General features: G+C 38.3%; 1 protein-coding gene across 4 annotated transcripts in view; it reads left to right on the top strand.

The window, feature by feature from the left end:
- The window catches only part of SSBP2 (single stranded DNA binding protein 2), a 273,412-nt gene that overhangs the window by 188,492 nt on the left and 65,616 nt on the right, over nucleotides 1-19,304 (top strand). For 3 of the 4 annotated variants that reach the window (XR_013346153.1, XM_077817136.1, XM_077817138.1), the window contains exon 5: nucleotides 9,334-9,423. The exons of the other annotated variant lie outside the window; for it this stretch is intronic. Coding sequence is in view for 2 of the 3 variants with exons in the window: in XM_077817136.1 (XP_077673262.1) it covers nucleotides 9,334-9,423 (90 nt within the window). In the remaining variant the exon portion in view is untranslated. The remainder of the gene's footprint in view (nucleotides 1-9,333; nucleotides 9,424-19,304) is intronic. 4 annotated transcript variants of the gene reach the window in all.

Here is a 19,304-nt window from a genome sequence, read left to right as displayed (position 1 = left end):
TCCCCCTCTAGTCCTGGTCCACGTAAATGGTGACAGCTTACTATGGCTCAGTTACTTCATTAGCTCAAGTGGCAGAGGTCTGTGTGATGGATCTAAAGATTCCAAACATGCTGAGCACCCATGTGGGTGTCAATATGATGTCACATGATGGAATTTCTGGGTTTTTTTTTTTTGCCTGTATAACATTAATCGGGCACCCTTGTGTATACACATTATGATGCAGTCTTTAATTACATGATTACATAATATTTTTCCACAGCTGTACCTCGTTCAGTGTACACGATGAACTTGCTCTGGGGATAAATCAGGATTCTGTAGTGAAGGCGTCTGTTGTCAGTAGGACCCTTCCTCATTTGCTGCAGAAGTTGGAAGGTGTGTAGTGAGAGAGACAGCAGGGGATTGCAGAAGGAGAAAGGATAGTCTCATGGCTAAGGCCAGTTGAATGCTGCCAAGGAGAGTTACTCTGTGTCCTCACAGTTTCTTTGTGATGCTGGGCAAGTCACCGAAAATGAAACTTTTCACAGGTGGTGAAAGGAATTGTCTATTGCTCGTTTTTAGGATTCCCAGCTTGAGACCTTGATCTGATTTGCAGAAGTGCTGTGCATTCACAGCTGCAGCTGAAGTGAACAGGAGCTGTGCTTTGAACGCAGAGTACTATATGATGATAAGTACTGTGGAAAATCATGCCCTAGGCATCTCAGACTGGCAATCAAAATCAGTGGACACTTTTGACTTTAATCTCTCAGGCCCAAATTTTCAAAGGTATTTAGGTGTTGCTGTGCTCAGCATTGCAACACCTAATTGACTGAGGAGCATAAATCTCATTTTCAAAAGGGATTTAGGCACTTCCAGATTTAGGCTTTCTGGAACTGTCACTTTTTGTGACTTAACTTTTCTTGATCTTAAATTCTTGTGTATATTTTATCATTATGTCAATAAGATTATTTAAAACCAACAAAAGAATTTAACTGCCCTTAGAAAATTATCTTGAAAATTTACCAGCCCAAATATAAAATCAACATGCCCACCCTTGTCATGGTCATCCTCAGGAAACGATTAATGATATTGTACTCGCTTGTCAAGATAATTTACTCACTCTGGGCAAAAGTGTGAATATAATTTTGTAAGACTAAGTTAAATGGGTCTATGTTCTGCAATGACAAAAAAAATTAGAGAAAGCTTTTGCAGAGACATAACTCCTGTATTCCTCTTCAGCCAATGTAAACAGATTTTCAATACATTCTATTCAAGGCAGCTAATAGTAGTCTTCAGGAGCCCAACTGTGAAAACAATACCTAATGACTGAAACAAGAACCATTTCAATTAATATAAGTACAATACATAAAGAAGTAGGTAATTTTCAGCCCTTCATAACATCATATTGTTTTGATTGTCTAATAGAGCTCCGATTACTGTGATAAAAAGTAGGGGTTGATTTTTTCCCCTTGTAATAAAAAGAAAGCCAGTATCATTTTGAAAATACTTACATCTTGTTGAACTCTGTGGATTTCTAATTTTGTTCCACTTTACTGTCCCACTTATCTGAGCCTTACATTTCAATCAACATCCTTCCTGCTGGAGACAGGTTGGGATACTTCTGTTCTATATGGGTTCTTATACCACACTCATCACCATAGTATCTGAGCACCTTCCAGCGATTCATTAAGCAATGTGAATAAAATCCATTATATGGTATTTGTTCTCTCATCCTTTCCCCAGGGGGAGAAGCATGCACAGTTAAATGTCTTGTTTTGATAGGTTTTCATGTTTTGTTCAGTTTTTGTTTTTTTAAATATACCTGTTGCTATGTATTTACGTTTGAAAAGGCAAGGTCAAATAAATATACCTTGCACTTGGAGCAGAAGGTGGTGAGGTTTGTGATGGCCCTTAGTTTCTGGTAGAGTTCATTCCAGAGTCTTCAACTGGCCTCCAAGAAAGTTCTGTCTCTCACACAGAAGAGCTTTACCCTTATTGTACAGAGAGTTCCTTTGTAACAGATGAGCAAAGTTATCAGCTATGGTCCTTATCCCAGAGCTTTGGGGTCTTTTTAGATATTCTGGGCCCAGGCCATGGTGCATGTTGAACATAAACACCAAGAACTCAGTCATGATTTGAAATTTTATGATAAGCCTGTGTAGAGAGTACGGGGTGTTGTGTTTGTAGTAGCCTGTGTTGCTAAGGAGATGCACTATAGCATTCTGTACATTCTGTAGTTAGAGTTTCCTAAGTGCTGAAGCCTTCCTGCCCAGGTATATCTCATTACTGAAGTCCAACCAAGATGTGACAGTGCTCTAAATAACAGAGGCTATGTCATCATCCAGGAGAATAGAAAGAGTTACTTGCAGATGCTGCTATGTGAGAATTTAGCATCATTAACGCTTCCAAAAATGCTCCTACACTACAGATTCAATTGTCAATTGTGGTGTGTGTCTTTAACCAGAGGAGAATGGACCATGACTGTGAACTCTTCAAAATGCTTTCCTCTGCCTACCAGCATCACCTCTATGCTGCTTGAGTTCAGCTTCAGCCAGTTGTTCTTTACAATTAGGAGCCTGTCATTGTCAGTCCCTTTGCTTGGGTTAAGCATACTCCCATTGGATTAAGGCTTCTTAGACACTTTTGAAAATGTGCCCAATGCCTAGGGCTACAATTTTGTCAGGGAGGTCACAGAATCATATATTGACTTCCAGAGATTTCCGTGACTTCCAGAGACTTCCGTGACTTGAGCCCGCAGCACCTGGGAGCTGCAGGGTCCCCCTGCCACCAGTGGTGGCTGGGAACTGCAGCGACCCCAAGCTCCTAGCCGCAGTGAGCAGGGGGCGTGCCCCAGGAGCTTCCAGGCGCCACGGGCAGTGGGGATGCCCCAGAGCTGGGAGCCACAACAGGCTGCTGGGGTGCCCCGGAGCTCCCAGACACCACGGGTGGTGGGGGTGCCCCAAGCTTGGAGCCAAGGATGGTGGGGGGACCCCACAGCTCTGAGCTGGGCCCCCCTGGGGTGGTGTGGGGACCCTGCAGCTCCCCATTTTGTCACGCATATTTTTAGTAAAAGTCACGGTAAGTTTTCTTTATTGCCATTGACCTGTCCGTGACTTTTACTAAATATATGCGTGACAAAATCTTAGTCTTACCAATGCCTCAGTGATATTTCTAGTCTTGGTAAGTTTAGGGAGTGAGAGACCAGAGCACAGAATTAAATCTAGAACTCCCACATGGCAATACAGATCCTAGGCCATCAGGCCTGCTCGCTGTACAGATATTTTAAATAAGGTTTTAAACCTATTTTCTGTTAAATTACATAAGATGAAGAAAGAATAGTATTTATGGTGCTATAATTGCTATATCTTCTTGTACCATAATTACACTTAGACAAAAGTAAACGGAGTAAGATACTTCTCTGAAAAAATTTCCTTGTTATTTAAAAACTCTTGATACGCTAGCAGCCTATTATTTAAATCAAGTTTCATTGACTTACTTTCGATAGAATGAAGTCATAAACGTTATGTTGTAAACAATAAAAGCTAAAATTGAATGGCCAAATTAGTGAATAAATCTGGTTAGGATTGTTATGGATTAACTCAAATCAAGTTATTTTCTTTATATAAATATTTTTTAATCACACTCACAGTATTCTCTTGTAGCCATAGTGTACCACTTATTGTAATAGCCACAGAAAATGAAAAGCATGCAATATGTGGTTCTCTATGGATTATTAGCTAAGCATGATTCAAATATTTGCACACAGTAAATTAGTGAAGTAGTCCATTAGTACTTTATTTAGTAACTTTAGGTTACTTTATAACTTAAATTATTATTGCTGAAAATTAGTGTAAACAATGACCATCAACAGCTACTGATCATAGAGACTAGTTTTAATCTTTGCATATTTTCGTCTATTTTTATGTTGTCTAGAGATGCCTGGGTATATCAAGCAGATAAAAATAAATGTTCTGGCTACTTTTTATTCAACTGGCATTTTTTAATCTGTTTTAATTATTAAGTGTAAAGAGACACCATAAACTCAGTAACTTGACATAAAACCAAAACTAAGTTTTCTGTTTTTAAAGAGAAGAACTCTTGTATGAAGAGATTAAACCATTTAAATTCTCCCATTTCATCTTCTTTTGAAAAGCAGGGAAAGCAAATTGCAAATATTTAAAATGTCAAACAAATGGAAATATGAATGATGAACCACTTGTATTGCATGTAAAAAGAAACTATGGTTTGCAGTGGAACTATGAAAAGGATCTCTGAATAATTCATCAGAAATAGGTTAAATCAGAATATTTCCATGCAACCCATTTTGTGGTTGTTTATTGATCTGCTTGTTGTAAGTTTTAAGGATATATTTCTTCATACCTTTTTAGACTGAAAAACATATTATGTCAAAGACAATGAAAATCTGTTTTATTCCATTGTTGTGACTTCATTGCTATCTTCTTTAAATTACATCTTCTGTCACGTACATTATGCAGTTTTCATTGTATTTATTTAGATTTTTTTCAGGGCCTAACAGTGGCTTAAGGTCCTTCACAATAATTTAAACAACAAAAAATAATCTGACAATTTCAAGTCAGTAATACACTTAATGAACACCATAAGCAAACAATGGCCAAATTGGCCACCATGATAACCCAGACTTAACAGCTGCTTTATCCCCTGGCCTATTAACCCCTTCTCACCCCAAAAACATAAGAGAACAGATGAGCTTTGTAGTGTAAGCCTGTAAGCATAACAAATGGAGCCCTGGCAGACTTGGTGGGTAAGTTCCAAAGTCAAGACCCCTTCTTTTAAACTGGGGTGGTGTCACATAGGGAGAGATGCAGTCCCTTGGGTAACCAGGTCCCAAATCATTTAGGGTTTTGTAAGTTAAAACCAACACACTGAACTACACCCAGAAATGTTATGGTCCATAATCAAATCATGGACGACTTTAATAAAGTTAATTAACTTAATTAAATTAGTTAATTACATTAATTAAATGTGCTTTAAACAGCATGAAATAAAGAGCTGGTTCCCCCAGCCAACAACCTGAACTCCTGCAGCCACAGAACTGAGACCAAACATCTTAACCTTGCCGTACTCTTAGGACAGAATGTCACACAAGATTATATCTCTCTTCCTTTTCTCCCGTTACCACCACCACCAAAGGAATTCTCTTTTTTTGCCACCAACCCATTCTCAGCATACAATAGGACTGCAGCTGCAGTAGGATACTCAGACAAGAACCAATATGCACAGTAACAGACTTATCTACCCCCTCTCTCCACATCCAGCAAAGCAATGAAAAATTCACTCCTCTTAAACCTCTCTAACTCTATGGATCCCTCATCTCTACAGCAATCAACATGCCATCCCTCCCATTCCCTTGATGCCCAGAGTATAAGAAAAATCAGAGCGGACAAAGCAAACATCATACTTATAACACCAACGTAACCTTTGTAATATTGATAGATGGCTTCTCCAGCTGACCAGAGAGCAACCAATTCATCTTCATCTATGCCTGGACCTCCTTTTTCAACAATAAGGGAGAATTCTTCATCCAAACCCAGAGATGCTTCACCTAGCTGCAAGGAGGAAAATAGTCTGTTGACTGCCATGGGCTTTCTGTGTTTTCAGAGTTCAAGCAGGACTGTTACAGTCTAGACAGAACTCTACCTTGAAGTGGTACAGATTTGAAATCGACAAGGTTTTTGTGTTGGGGAAAGGATAAAGAATAAACCCATCATGGGCAAAAGTCCCTGCGATTTTAGAGCATCTCTAGCATTTGAAATCACAGGGTTTAGTGGTAACTTTCTAAAAGAGACTCTACCAGGTTAATCTGTGTATCATATATACATATAGATCAAAGTCAAGGCTCTATTGGCTACCCCCCCAGTCTCCAAGTTTCTAAAGGGAATGACTAATGACTTTTCATAGAATCATAGACTTTAAGGTCAGAAGGGACCATTATGATCATCTAGTCTGACCTCCTGCACAACACAGGCCACAGAATCGCACCCACCCACTCCTGTAACAAATCCCTAACCTATTTCTGAGCTATTGAAGTCCTCAAATCATGGTTTAAAGACTTCAAGGTGCAGAGAATGCTCCAGCAAGTGACCCATGCCGCACGCTGCAGAAGAAGGCGAAAAACCCCCAAGGCCTCTGCCAATCTGCCCTGGAGGAAAATTCCTTCCCGACCCCAAATATGGTGATCAGCTAAACCCTGAACATGTGGGCAAGACTCACCAGCCAGACACCCAGGAAAGAATTCTCTGTAGTAACTCAGATCTCACCCCCTCTAACATCCCATCACAGGCCATTGGCATATCTACCACTAATAGTTGAATGTCAATTAGTTGCCAAAATTAGGCTATCCCATCATATCATCCCTTCCATAAACTTATCAAGTTTAGTCTTGAAGCCAGATAGGTCTTTTGCCCCCACTGCTTCCCTTGGAAGGCTCCAGAACTTCACTCCTCTGATGGTTAGAAACCTTCGTCTAATTTCAAGTCTAAACTTCCTGATGGCCAGTTTATATCCATTTGTTCTTGTGTCCACATTGGTACTGAGCTAAAATAATTCTTCTCTCTCCGTGGTATTTATCCCTCTGATATATTTATAGAGAGCAATCATATCTCCTCTCAGCCTTCTTTTGGTTAGGCTAAACAAGCCAAGCTCTTTGAGTCTCCTTTCATAAGACAGGTTTTCCATTCCTCGGATCATCCTAGTAGCCCTTCTCTGTTCCAGTTTGAATTCATCTTTCTTAAACATACTAGAAGCTCCTTCCCAGCCTGGTTTTAACAATGTTGATGGACCTATCCTATCAGCCAATGTATCCGGCTTCCTTAGAACACCTGGCTATCAAAATGCCATTTTTAATGCCCATTACTTCTGTTAAGAGGGTCAGCAATGTCAGTGCCTGTGGTGCCTCCAGCCCATATAATAATGCACAACAAAAAATCATTATGAGACTTCACCCCAGCATAATGCTTAAGATGGTCTCAGATTTTCATTCGGCCACCCTCCCTGTTTTCTTCCTCAGACCTAATGTCCATCCAGGAGAGTCCCATTTATGCTCTTTAGATGTGAAAAGGCCCCTTTATTATTACCTGAACAGGACTACATCCTTTAGAAAACTAACAGATTATTTGTTGCCTACTGGAAAACGTGTAAGGGACTACCTATTAGTGAATACTCTTTCACACTGCATTAGGAAGCATATTGTTATTCTTTAGTCAGAAAACCAGTACTTCTACAGTTAAAGATACACATACACCACTAGGGTACTGCTGCTTCTGTAGCTTGTTTGAGACTGGTCCCAACTGTAGAGATTTTCAAAGCAGCAACACTGAGTTCTGTTCATATTTTCACTGAATACTATTTATTGGACGTAGAATTGCAATATGATGCTTAGTGTAGCAAGGCAGTGCTGCAATTCATTTTTGCCTAGAACTGCTCCTCTAATGGGGGACCCAGCTTCCTAATCTCCTGCAAGTAGGAATGCACAGAGGCCCTCAAAGAAGAAAAAAGTGTTATTTACTAATAATTGTTGTTCTTTAAGGGTTGTCTCTGTATAGTCACACTATCCAGCCACCTTTCCCTCTGCCTTGGGAGTTCTTTGTATTTCAGGACTTTGTGGGCTTGGGAAAAGGAATAGAGGTGGGCTGGGGGGTATGCTGTGTTATATAGACAGGGCTCATGAGGACATCCAGTTACCCCCTCCTCCCAGTGGATGCAAGTTTTCTATACAATTTTACATCTTAATGCTAGAGGTACCAAATCCCATTAATGCACAGAGTCAACCCCCAAAGAAGTTACTAGGAAGTAACCCCTCTTTATCCACTGCAGTCTGATACAATATCACCCCATTATAGCTCCGTTACTTATTGGCAGTCCTGCATGAAAATGTTTTGTGACCCAAATCCCTTTGCTAGCTCAGGTACATATGACTGACTTTTGTGGTCAATTGCAAGAGTAAAGTATTGTAACACCAACCTTGCTGAACATATTACAGAGTCAAGAATCAGAATCTGTGAGCTTACTAAAATAATTCACTGGGCAACAAATGTCAACAGTGCAATCAAGATCAAAGCCTTGTAGCCGTTCTGACTGTTCTGTACTTCTTATAGCTTGTGTGCAGACTTTACTAGCCTCTTTGGTCCCTTGTTGGAAAGTAACATACAGTTTAGTTACTAAATATTGTACTGGTTATCAGACTTGAGGAACTTATTCTAAAGAGTGGTTTGAACCATTGCAAAATCTGAATATTTATTTTTTGTTCAGTCTAAAAATGTCAGCATATCTACATGCCATACCCATCAAATTAAGTTTTCTAATGTTCCCAGCATTACACTATACATTTCCTTAAATGGACCTGAAAATATAATGTACATATATACTTAATTTGGTTATTAAATCTAAAAATGACCTTGTTGGCCAGTTAAATTAATAATCATCATAAATTTGTATTCCACCGGGTAGATATTGGCAGATCATTAGGACCTGCAAATGGCTCTTCATGCTTTCTGTGCTCCTAAGAGTGATTTTACAAAAGACTGAAAGTCTTTGAAGGTGATTCAGCCCCACACCCTAACAGAATGTACTGCAGGAAAGAAAGCTGCTAGAAATTAAAAGCAATTGAAGTTCTAATACATGACAACAATAACAGTTTGGCTTCCATTTTTGTGATGATCTCCTGCTTGTAAATTGCTGGGAGCTATGTTCCTTACTTGCTTATTCCATTTGTAAGATTTGCAAAGGTAGTTAATTTCATCCTCTGATTCACTTCTTAAGAACTACTTTTCCCCCCCCTTCCTCTTCTTGTTTTTCCTTTCCAAAAATGTAACCAGAATTATTCTCATTAATCATGGTGGTTATTTGTGGGACTGGTAGAGTCATGAGCAGCCATAGTTTTGAAGCTTGGTATGATTTTAAAATAATATTAAGTCTGCTGAAGTTAAAAGTGGTTGAAAATTTCAAATAGACTATATACGTTAACTTTTTCATAGCAGATATATATATATGCATGTGTGAGAGAGATACACACATACATTTATAAATATATATAATATAAACATTAAATATATACATACAATCATAATACATTTAATGGATGAATGTGTCTGTCAGTCCTCTCCTCAAATAACGTATATTTGTGAACTAAAATTAACCATTTCATGTGTATAAAATGAGACTGTTATTGAATTACAGTTTACTTTTAGAGTAAACAATGAAAATTATATGATATCCAGAGAGTTTACTTTCTGCCGTACTGCATTTTAGTCACAGTAGTTTTTGGTTTTATGCCTACCATGCAATGACAAAGGTTTATTTTTCCTTTGTTCTTTTCAGAGTGCTGCAGCAGCTCCCAGTCCAGTGCTAGGAAACATTCCCCCAGGAGATGGCATGCCAGTAGGTCCTGTACCACCGGGTTTTTTTCAGGTATTCAGAAAAATTATGATTCAGACATTTCAGGATGTAAAGCTTCAGTTGCATTATTTGAAGCTGTGTAAAAAAGGGCCTATTCTAAATTATATTATGCATAATGTGGACAATATTTAAAAGATAGTTATTTTTAAGAAAAATATACAGGAGGACAGCAAGTGACCTCTTTGACTAATAATAATAATTCCATTGAATACAGTATCACTCCTTCACAACTTCAAAGATAAGAATTTGTGCTATTTTATGGTTAAAGCTTGAAAATTATTTAATATATTTTTATAATAACCTCTTATGAGGAAATGTAAGAATTATACTGATATTTTGATGTAAGAATTGAGTTGTTGTTCATGTCTAGCTGTTTGCAAAGTGGAGCCAGAGGGCCAGATTTTCAAAAGTTTTCAGGGGCCTGATGTCAATTGGAGTTAGGCACCTAGGTGCATATGAAAATCTCACCAAGTACATTTGCATGTTTCAATGTTTAAATACCTTTGAAATTCTTGCCCCTAGTGCATAACAACAAGCCAAGGAATCAATGCATACTCAGCCTTCCCTTAAGGTTTGATCTGGGTGAAATTATACTTTTGGTGGTTTGGACACTAACAGTGCAGTATGCTTACTTGTGGTAAATAACAAACTGGTATGCAAGGCCAAACTAACAATTTCAGTCCAGGAATGGAGAGCTCATATAAATGATCTATCTGCCTCCTTCCTACCAGGATCCAGTTATTTTTCTCCCCACTGTGCCTGCTATTGCCATGCAGCCCATAGGAGTAAATACAGCTCTAGAGCTGAAGTAACTCCCTAATTTGACCACAGTGGAGAGACAGACTTTCTACACTTATCCAAGTGTGGAGAGGAATTTTTGGTTCACATATGTGGTCGCCTGCTGAAAAATGAGTAAACCAGGTGTCCAGGGCTGAAGTATGAGGAGCAGATGAGGATGGGGAAGTTCTCTCCTGTGAAAGACAGGGGTGAAAATTAGGAGAATATGGAGGAGGAGAATATGGAAGAGGATCTTCATTCTCCTTTCCCACTAAAGGCCATGAGATGGGAGTACTAGGTGTATCTGAAAGGTATAGTTTCACTCTGATGGATATTTTTTTGTAGGCAATCAGAAATCTTTACTGAGCGTTTTTGTTCTGTATGCATGAGTGATAGCAGTATGCAGTGTTGTGCAGCCATGTCGGTCCCAGAATATTAGCGAGAGAAGGTAGTTGAGGTAATATGTTTTATTGGACCAACATCTGTTGGTGAGAGACAAGCTTTTGAGCTTACACTTCACATTGAATGGTTCCTTGAAATATGTGTTAACTACTTAAACTAAACTATCTGTTCAAACTTTGTAGTTCACAGTGACACTTTGAGTTAGTTTCCCAGACCTGAAGAAGAGCTCTGTGTAAGAAGCTTGTCTCTGTCACCAACAGAAGTTGGTCCAATAAAAGATATTACCTCACTCACCTTGTCTCTCTGAGTGATAGCGGGTCATCTACATGGAGTTCCTCTTCACACAGTCATAGAGGGAGGAGGAGTTCTGATTGCAGGATTCACTGCCACAAGAAGAGCTACAGAAGTCTTGAAGCTGGTCACAAGCATTGTGTTTCACCTGCTAACCCAGAATCTGAGCCAAGTTGTTCAGTGTAGTGGTGAAAGAAATTTTGCAGAAGAAACATCCTGTTTGCAGGTATCATTACAAAATGCCCAGGAGTTGGCAGGAATTATGTTAATTATTTTTAAAAAGCACTTAGCCAATAGATAAAAAGTTACAAGCAGAAATAAAACAAAACAACAACTTCACAGTATTAGCCTCACACCTGAGAAGGAAAAAGGTCCATGTTTGTCAATATCTGGATGAATGGCTGACCTTGGTCATCTCTGAAGTGTCAAAATGTGTTGACAGCAAGTTTGAACGACAAATTTTACATACTGCTTTTATATTAAAGAAAAAGAAGCAAAAAAGAAAGCAAAATAATATAAGGATATCATGCCATCTAGTGGCAGTTGCCCATTCCCTGTATTAGCCATATTATATGGATGCACTATTTTTAGCTCTGTTGTGCTGTAGCAGAGCTGACCTAATGCTCTGATAGAGCATTATTACAGGAAGAAGAATGAGTGAAAAGAAGTTTCATATTCTTTTCATCCATGGCATTACTATTGACTACAAAAAGTTAAGTGTAAATAGCACTCAGGTAATTAAACTAACTAAAACAAGCTAGGAAATTCAGAGTCAATGATAACTCACATCCTCTTTGCATTTCAAAACAAAAAGCCAGACAATATACATTTAATAAGCAAATAGATTACAAGCTTCCGTGGAAGGATATAAAATGTATATTTTTTTGAAGGGATGGGTTAATAGTCTCCCAGGTAACTACAGTGGGCACCTTTACATCGCCCTGATTCTGGGGATAGCAGGGGGCCAAACCAGCCTACCCGAAAGTTGGAACAGCCGCAGCAGTCAGTCATTCTAACCTACACCAGCTAGAACTGTCTCATAGGGGCCATTCTGCCAACCAGGGATCAGCTGAGCATATCATGCTCCAGGTCTGCCCCCTTCCACCTCTAGAATATCCTCTCGCGCACATAGCTGATTCTGACACACACTTTGGACTAGGAATGAGTCAGGAGGGATTGGCTTAACAATAGCATAGGAAGAATCCTCATCTGTCCTTTTAGAGCAACTTTAAAGTCACAGCACTGCTCCAGTGGCACTAAGGGATTTTAGCAAGGCTGAAGATCCGACCCCATTATATATTTAAGTTCATTTTGAAAATATCTGATCTTTTTAAAGTTGTGTCTGGAACTATAAGTCCACTACTATCTTCCTGCGAAGTCCCATGTAGTTTTCTGATTTTCTAGTCCATTGCCTTTATCATCCGCCATCCCTGTTGTCCTCCAAACAATCACACACAGTTTAACAATGGCAGCATCCTGCTTAGCCACTTATTTTTCACTATTGAAAAATTCATGCCTTCCCCACTCCCACAGTCTTACCTGTCTGCTTCTCCTTCAAGTACAAAAATTACTCAGAGAAAACAGTTTATGAGTGGTAACTGGGACACCTCTTTTCTCCTCGTTGTGGAGTCTACACAGTCTGCCCTCTTGGTCATAAGTAAAGATGGAGCAGATCAGCTATTGCCTTCTTTTCAACTGTGAACAGTGGAAATCTCAGATTCCCAGAAAATCTGTGTTGCCACTGAAACATCAATTGGTATATGGTGGCATTTGTTTTTATTTAGGAGAACAAATAAATATTAGTTAATACAGCTACGTCTACACTGCAAGCTAGTGGTATGATTCCTAGCTCTCATAGACACAGTCATATTATCTCTCACATGAGCTAGCATGGTAAAAATAGAATTGTAGCCATGGTGTAATGAGCAGCAGGAATGGCAGTGCACTGTGCTAGCAGCCCCGAGAACAAAGACACTGGAACCCAATAGGTATGTAGTTGGGGCAGCTAGCTCATGCCTCTGTTGCTACTGCCCATGCTACTGTCACTACACTACTATTTTTAGTATGTTAGTTCAGATAAGAGCTAGCACAGATATAGCTATATAAGCAGGGAATCTTACCCCTAGCTTGTAGTGTACACATAGCCTCAGTGATCAACTCTAAAACTCTGCTTGCAAAATAAAAAGTTCTGTATTTTTATTCTAAAATATACAAAACATAAAATGTGTACAATAATTATTTTATATGACCCTCAGCATGATTGTTCAAACAGTCACACATTTTCCATGCAGAGAGTTCCATTGCAGTCAATGGGATTCCATGATGGAGTTACAAGAGAAACTGTAAAGAATTGGCCCCTATTAGAACAGGTAATCTTAAGTCTCAGAATTGTTGCTCAGAGCATCACAGATTGTTGAATATTCTTTTCATCAAATGAAAAATCACTACAGGCTTGAAAGTAGCAGATAGGTGGAGTTGGAGGCTTTAGCAAGCCTAGAGAAGATCTGAAAATATGAAAATGGATTTTGAGGGAGATTTTATTCCCCCCCTATAATTAATGCTTATATTAAGAATATTGGTATACATGATATATGTTTGGAATGTTTGTAGTTATTTATAGATGTAGTTGCCCCAATTCTACAAAGACTTAAGCCCATTATGACTACTCACATGTGTAAAGTTATGCACATGCTTAATTTTTCACAGAAACAGGACCTTTGTGTCATTGTTCCTGTAACCTCATATTTTATTTTAAAACTATTTTAAGTATGAAAATATAAATGAAACCCATCTTCAGTCTGTAAGTAGAGGATATTAGCACCTCAAAAGGTCTGAAAATAGTGTGGGTGTATGTTTGTGTGTGTGTTCCTCTCTCTCTCTCTCTCTCTAAACACCAGAAATAAAGTCAATTTTTAAAAAGATAAAGGTGTCTGCTGGCTTTGATAATGCCATCCTACAGTTATAGTAATGGTATTAATGGTTAAAACTATTTAAAAAATTTAATTTAAAAAATTAAAACTGCTCAGCTTGAGTAACTAAATATGCTTTGTGCCCATGCTCCCCCCACCACAATACAATCTCAAGCAGCCACAAACCCACTGCTAGTTTTGGAACAGTATTAGGGGAAGGGAAGGCACCTAAATGACAAACGCCTTATAAATATTTATTGAGGGAGTGGAGGCAAAATAAGGCTTGGATTAAATCTTTACCTATGCTGAGCTTTTGACTCTTATGTAGAGGAAAATATATATACCCTTTGGGGTGCACAAGCCCAATATTGACTGTACGTCAAAAGTGGCATTACAGTGTCTTCTGAAGAGTGCTAAGGGGTGCTTGGTTTGGTTTTTTTTTCATTGGTTGTGGGTTGTTTTTTGCTGATGTTTTGTAATTTATAAATGATGCCATTTTCTTCACGGGTGAATCCTGTCCTTGGCATAAATTGACAGTTGTACTTTCCATTAGACTTAAGAGATCAGTTTCATATACCAAAATTCTGTTGCTGAAGATAATGCTTTTAGCTTCATCATCATAATAATATGATGTATAATATCTGTAGCAGCAATAGTGATTCTTAGTGATTCTTAACTGAGAGGTCGCTGAGGCTTTTAGTTTTCACTTGCCAGCATTGCTCCTAGAAATGAGTTGTTCAGGTGTTGGGTGGGGAATTGCTAATTTTTTCAGAAATGTGTTCTTATTCTCAATGTTTATGTTCAAAATGTCTGAATTTTAGAGGCATGGGTAAAAAAAAAAAAGGTCATGTGATCCTTCCTGACCTTACTAGCTCTAGCTCCAGCTCAAATCATGTTTGGAATGATTAGTTCTATTTTGTGTAATGTTTTCACTCAAAATTAAAGTCACAACTCTTCAACTGATTTAAAACATATATACTTCATAGTACTTTTTAAATTGTACTGCTTAAGAAATCTCCATTAATTATCATGTACATAGTTCAGCCTCTTCCTCTCCCACTTGCTGGATCTTCTTGAGTGAGAAATAATCATTATATTTGCTGCAAAGGGAGACATATTCGACAACAGCACCATTCCAACAGATCATCTGTTATTGAAATGAGTGTTACTTACCTTCTCAAATTCCTGGTGAAATAACTTCGGTAGCAGCAATAGATCCTGTTTGTAAGATCCTAGAGAAGTATTGTACATAAGTGCAAAGGGGTTTTTGTATGCAGATTACCAGGTGTGTATTCAGAGCACTGCAGTTATTCTTTCTTATTGTGGAATAGGTCCAGTAATTCTTTGATGAGGATAAAGCATTGACCTTAATTGAAAAACTATTATTTGTTCTAGGAGTACTTGTGGTACCTTAGAGACTAACCAATTTATTTGAGCATAAGCTTTCGTGAGCTACAGCTCACTTCATCGGATGCATACTGTGGAAAATACAGAAGATGTTTTTATACACACAAACCATGAAAAAATGGGTGTTTATCACTACAAAAGGTTTTCTCTCCCCCCACCCTACTCTCCTGCTGGTAATAGCTTATCTAAAATGATCACTCTCCTTGCAATGTGTATGATAATCAAGGTGGGCCATTTCCAGCACAAATCCAGGGTTTAACAAGAAAGTCTGAGGAACGGGGGGGGGAGGGGGGCGGGCGAGCGAATAGGTTACTTTTTATAATGAATCAACCATAGAGACTGGGAATGGTTGATTCATTATAAAAAGTAACCTATTTCCCCTTGTTTATTATTCCCATCCCCCACCCCCCGTTCCTCAGACGTTCTCGTTAAACCCTGGATTTGTGCTGGAAATGGCCCACCTTGATTATCATACACATTGTAAGGAGAGTGATCACTTTAGATAAGCTATTACCAGCAGGAGAGTAGGGTGGGGGGAGAGAAAACCTTTTGTAGTGATAAACACCCATTTTTTCGTGGTTTGTGTGTATAAAAACATCTTCTGCATTTTCCACAGTATGCATCTGATGAAGTGAGCTGTAGCTCACGAAAGCTTATGCTCAAATAAATTGGTTAGTCTCTAAGGTGCCACAAGTCCTCCTTTTCTTTTTGCGAAAACAGACTAACACGGCTGTTACTCTGAAACCTATTATTTGTTTTGATTATTAGTCTTGTTTTGATTATTATTACTGAAGTCTGGAGAAGGGAGCTATAGTCATTAGATTTTTATTTTTAATTATTTTAAATGTTGCACTCTACATTCTTAACTTGATCAAACTTCTGACTGTTACCATATTTAAACTTCTAGGGTGGGAGGCCATGTTAGACAGCTCTAAACAAATATAAACAAACTCAAATAATTTTTGAGGGGGACCTCATTTGAAGCACACAGACATATTCCTGTTTATGAAACAGAGATTTAGTCACCAGAGAAGGCCATCAAGAGAAGTTTGCTCACTTATATATGCTGAGAGTCTGGTACACACCGTTTTATGTAAAAGCTAGTTATTGTGTGATTTACTTGATTTGCTTTATCCAAAGTACAACTTTCAATACTTTTGCCAAAAATAAAGCATAGACCTGTGTAGAGTTTAATAGTTGTTCAAATATGATTGAATGGGAAAGTGCTTTTTATTAAGCACTGATCATAGACTATCTGAGTATAATAAGATAAGCTACATATTTATGCTCATCAGCAGAATGTGCCAACACAAGTGTGTCATTTGGAGTATTTAGTCTTGGTTAGCACTAAAATGTGTTAATCAAGAGTGTCTTATAAACTGCAATGACAGTGATTGTTGATACAGAACAGAGAGAAAACCAAACAAATTAAAATATGTGACTTGTAAACTAACTCTAGTCAATTCATTTGACACGCATTTTATGTCTCATTCCATTTTCTAAATGAAAGCGCTTATCTCCTACCAGTAACAGTTAAAAGCACTTAGCGATCATATTATAATACAAGGAGCCTGAAGGATGTATATTAAAAAAAAATTACTTCCTTAACGCTTTTCAGTACTGATAGGATAGGAAGAAAGTGAAATCAGAAAATTGTATGATAAAATCTTATTTCATGCTTTTGGAATATAACAGTTAACAATTTCAAACTTTTTAACAAGGGATGAGATATTAGTAAAAGACCAAAAATGTGCATATGAATTAAAGGACTGAGAGGGAAGACAAAAGAGAGAGAACATGGGACATGACAGGTGAATTTAAAATGCAGGAGGAGAGAAGAACCTTGGATTATTTTTTTACCTAGATCATGAATCATCTTACAATTTCAGAACTTGGAATGTATGAATGGTGAGATTCTGTTCTTATGAGAATCAACACTTGACTTATGTTCTAGATGCTAGTAATTTGGACGTTCTTAGTATACCTGCACCTGGAGTAGCAGCTAATAAGTATAAAATAATGTATCTCAATGCCTATGTAAATTAAGGCTGTAATTCCATTTTAGGGCTTCTGGTAATATGCAGTACTCAAGCTTTGTTTGTGAAGATAGCAAAGATAGTTGACTTTTACAAAGTGATTAAAGATTCTAAGTTAACTACATGTAACTGACACAATTTAAACAAGACAAGCCTTGTCTACCCTGAGTGCTAAATTGTGTTTCACATCATGTTGGAACACTAGGTCATTTCCCAATGTAGACAGGCCCCCTGTAAGGAGTGCCTTCAGCCTCTCAGAATGTTTAGGTATACAATATAAGAGGATTATTTTAAAGTATGTTACTATTTTTTTTTTAAAAAAAATTAATTGAAAATATAAGAAGTAAAACAGTATGTTATTTTAATGTTCATATTATTAAAAAGCTATTTTAATTTGATTTTTTAAGGTAAAACTGGTCTACAATTTAGGAATTATTTGGGGAAATTTGCAGAACTTCTCCTGCCCATATAGCTGAAATTAATGAGAGTTGCTATAGTTCAACTATAGTTAAACTCCCTCGCTCCCTCCCTGCAATTATCAACAATAATGCATTAGTGCATTATTCTGGCCACCCACCAAGCACATTGCCCACATGCCCCACATTTGTCTCTTGTGATCGTGTAGGCAAAGCTCCTTAGCCACGCATTCTACCAGTAAGAATAGGGGTTACTGCTTCATCTCCTGTTGACGCTCCAAATAAGCTCTGCTACATGGAGTCTCTGAGGGGAGGTGTTGAATCAGCACACTTTCCATCTATTCTGGGCACACCCACTTCCCGGACAGCATCCCTTAGGCTGTGTCTACATAGGGTGAAAACCGTAGTTTTTTTCAATCTGTGTAGTTTAAAATGATTAACGCCTGCCCCCCCCCAACATCCATGGAGAGAGAGTTTTCAGTCAGGTTAGGTTTCAGAGTAGCAGCCATGTTAGTCATGTTAGCTAATCATATTGTAGGCAAGTCTGTCTCTGAAGGCCCGTTCACACTAGCATAAAAGATAGGGATCCTAGGCGCTATGGTAATACAAAATAATTAATAATATATGTCTTAAAGTCTTATAGTAGAGGGGGCACCCTAGGAGGTTCACCTTAACCAGCTAACACATGGTAAAATTAAATTTGCCTTGTCAAGAGTAGAGTTAAATAGTTCATTAGTTAAAACAGTTAGCAATATGTTGTGAAAATGCATCTTTTTATCTTGTGAACAGACCCCAACACTGTCAACTAGGCTAAAACACAACAGCTAATAGGACTGAAGAGGTGTTACATTATATCTACATTGGTGTTTAGGGGAATTTTCAATTATGTTAAGCTAATTGGATTTGAAGAAGTACCTTTTAACCCTCGGTAGACAGGGCCCTACTGTTCAGACGGCATTCACCACTTTTTGCCTCCCCACCTCAGGGTGATTGCCATGTAAGAACATGCCATACTTGATCACACCAATTGTCCATCTAGCCCAGTATCCTGTCTCTGACAGTGGCCAGTACCAGAGCTTCAGTGGAAATGTACAGAAAACTATGCAATTTTGGAGAGATCAGCCCGTCTTTCCCTCTGAGCTTCTTGCAATCTGACATTTACAGTCGCCCTTGGCATGAGGTAATATCATCCCTAACATCCCTAATCATTGTGGCTAATAACTGTTGATGGACGTATCCTCCATGAAGTTATCTAGTTCTTTTTTTAACCAGTTATACTTTTGGCCATCACAGCATCCCATAGCAATGAGTTCCAAATGAGTTAATTGTACGTTGTGTGAAAAAGTATTTCCTCTTCTTTGTATTAAACCTGCTGCCTATTAATTTCATCAGGTGACCCCTGTGGGAAAGGGAAAATAACACTTCATTCACTTTTGTTTTTCCACACCATTCATTATTTGAGACCCCTATCATATTCCCCCTTAATCATTCCTTTTGTAAGCTGAACAGCCCTAATCTTTTTAGTCTCTCCTCATATGGAAGCCATTTCATACCCTTGATCATCTTTTCTGCCCTTCTCTGAACCTTTTACATTTCAACTATATCCTTTTTGAGATGGCTTGACCATAACTGGTCGCAGTATTCAAGATGTGGGT

The sequence above is a fragment of the Eretmochelys imbricata genome, chromosome 5 (assembly GCF_965152235.1).
Source record: "Eretmochelys imbricata isolate rEreImb1 chromosome 5, rEreImb1.hap1, whole genome shotgun sequence".
NCBI classification, from domain to species: Eukaryota; Metazoa; Chordata; order Testudines; family Cheloniidae; genus Eretmochelys; species Eretmochelys imbricata.
Note: the sequence above shows the minus strand (reverse complement) of the source record. Positions and strands in the feature narration are given on the sequence as shown.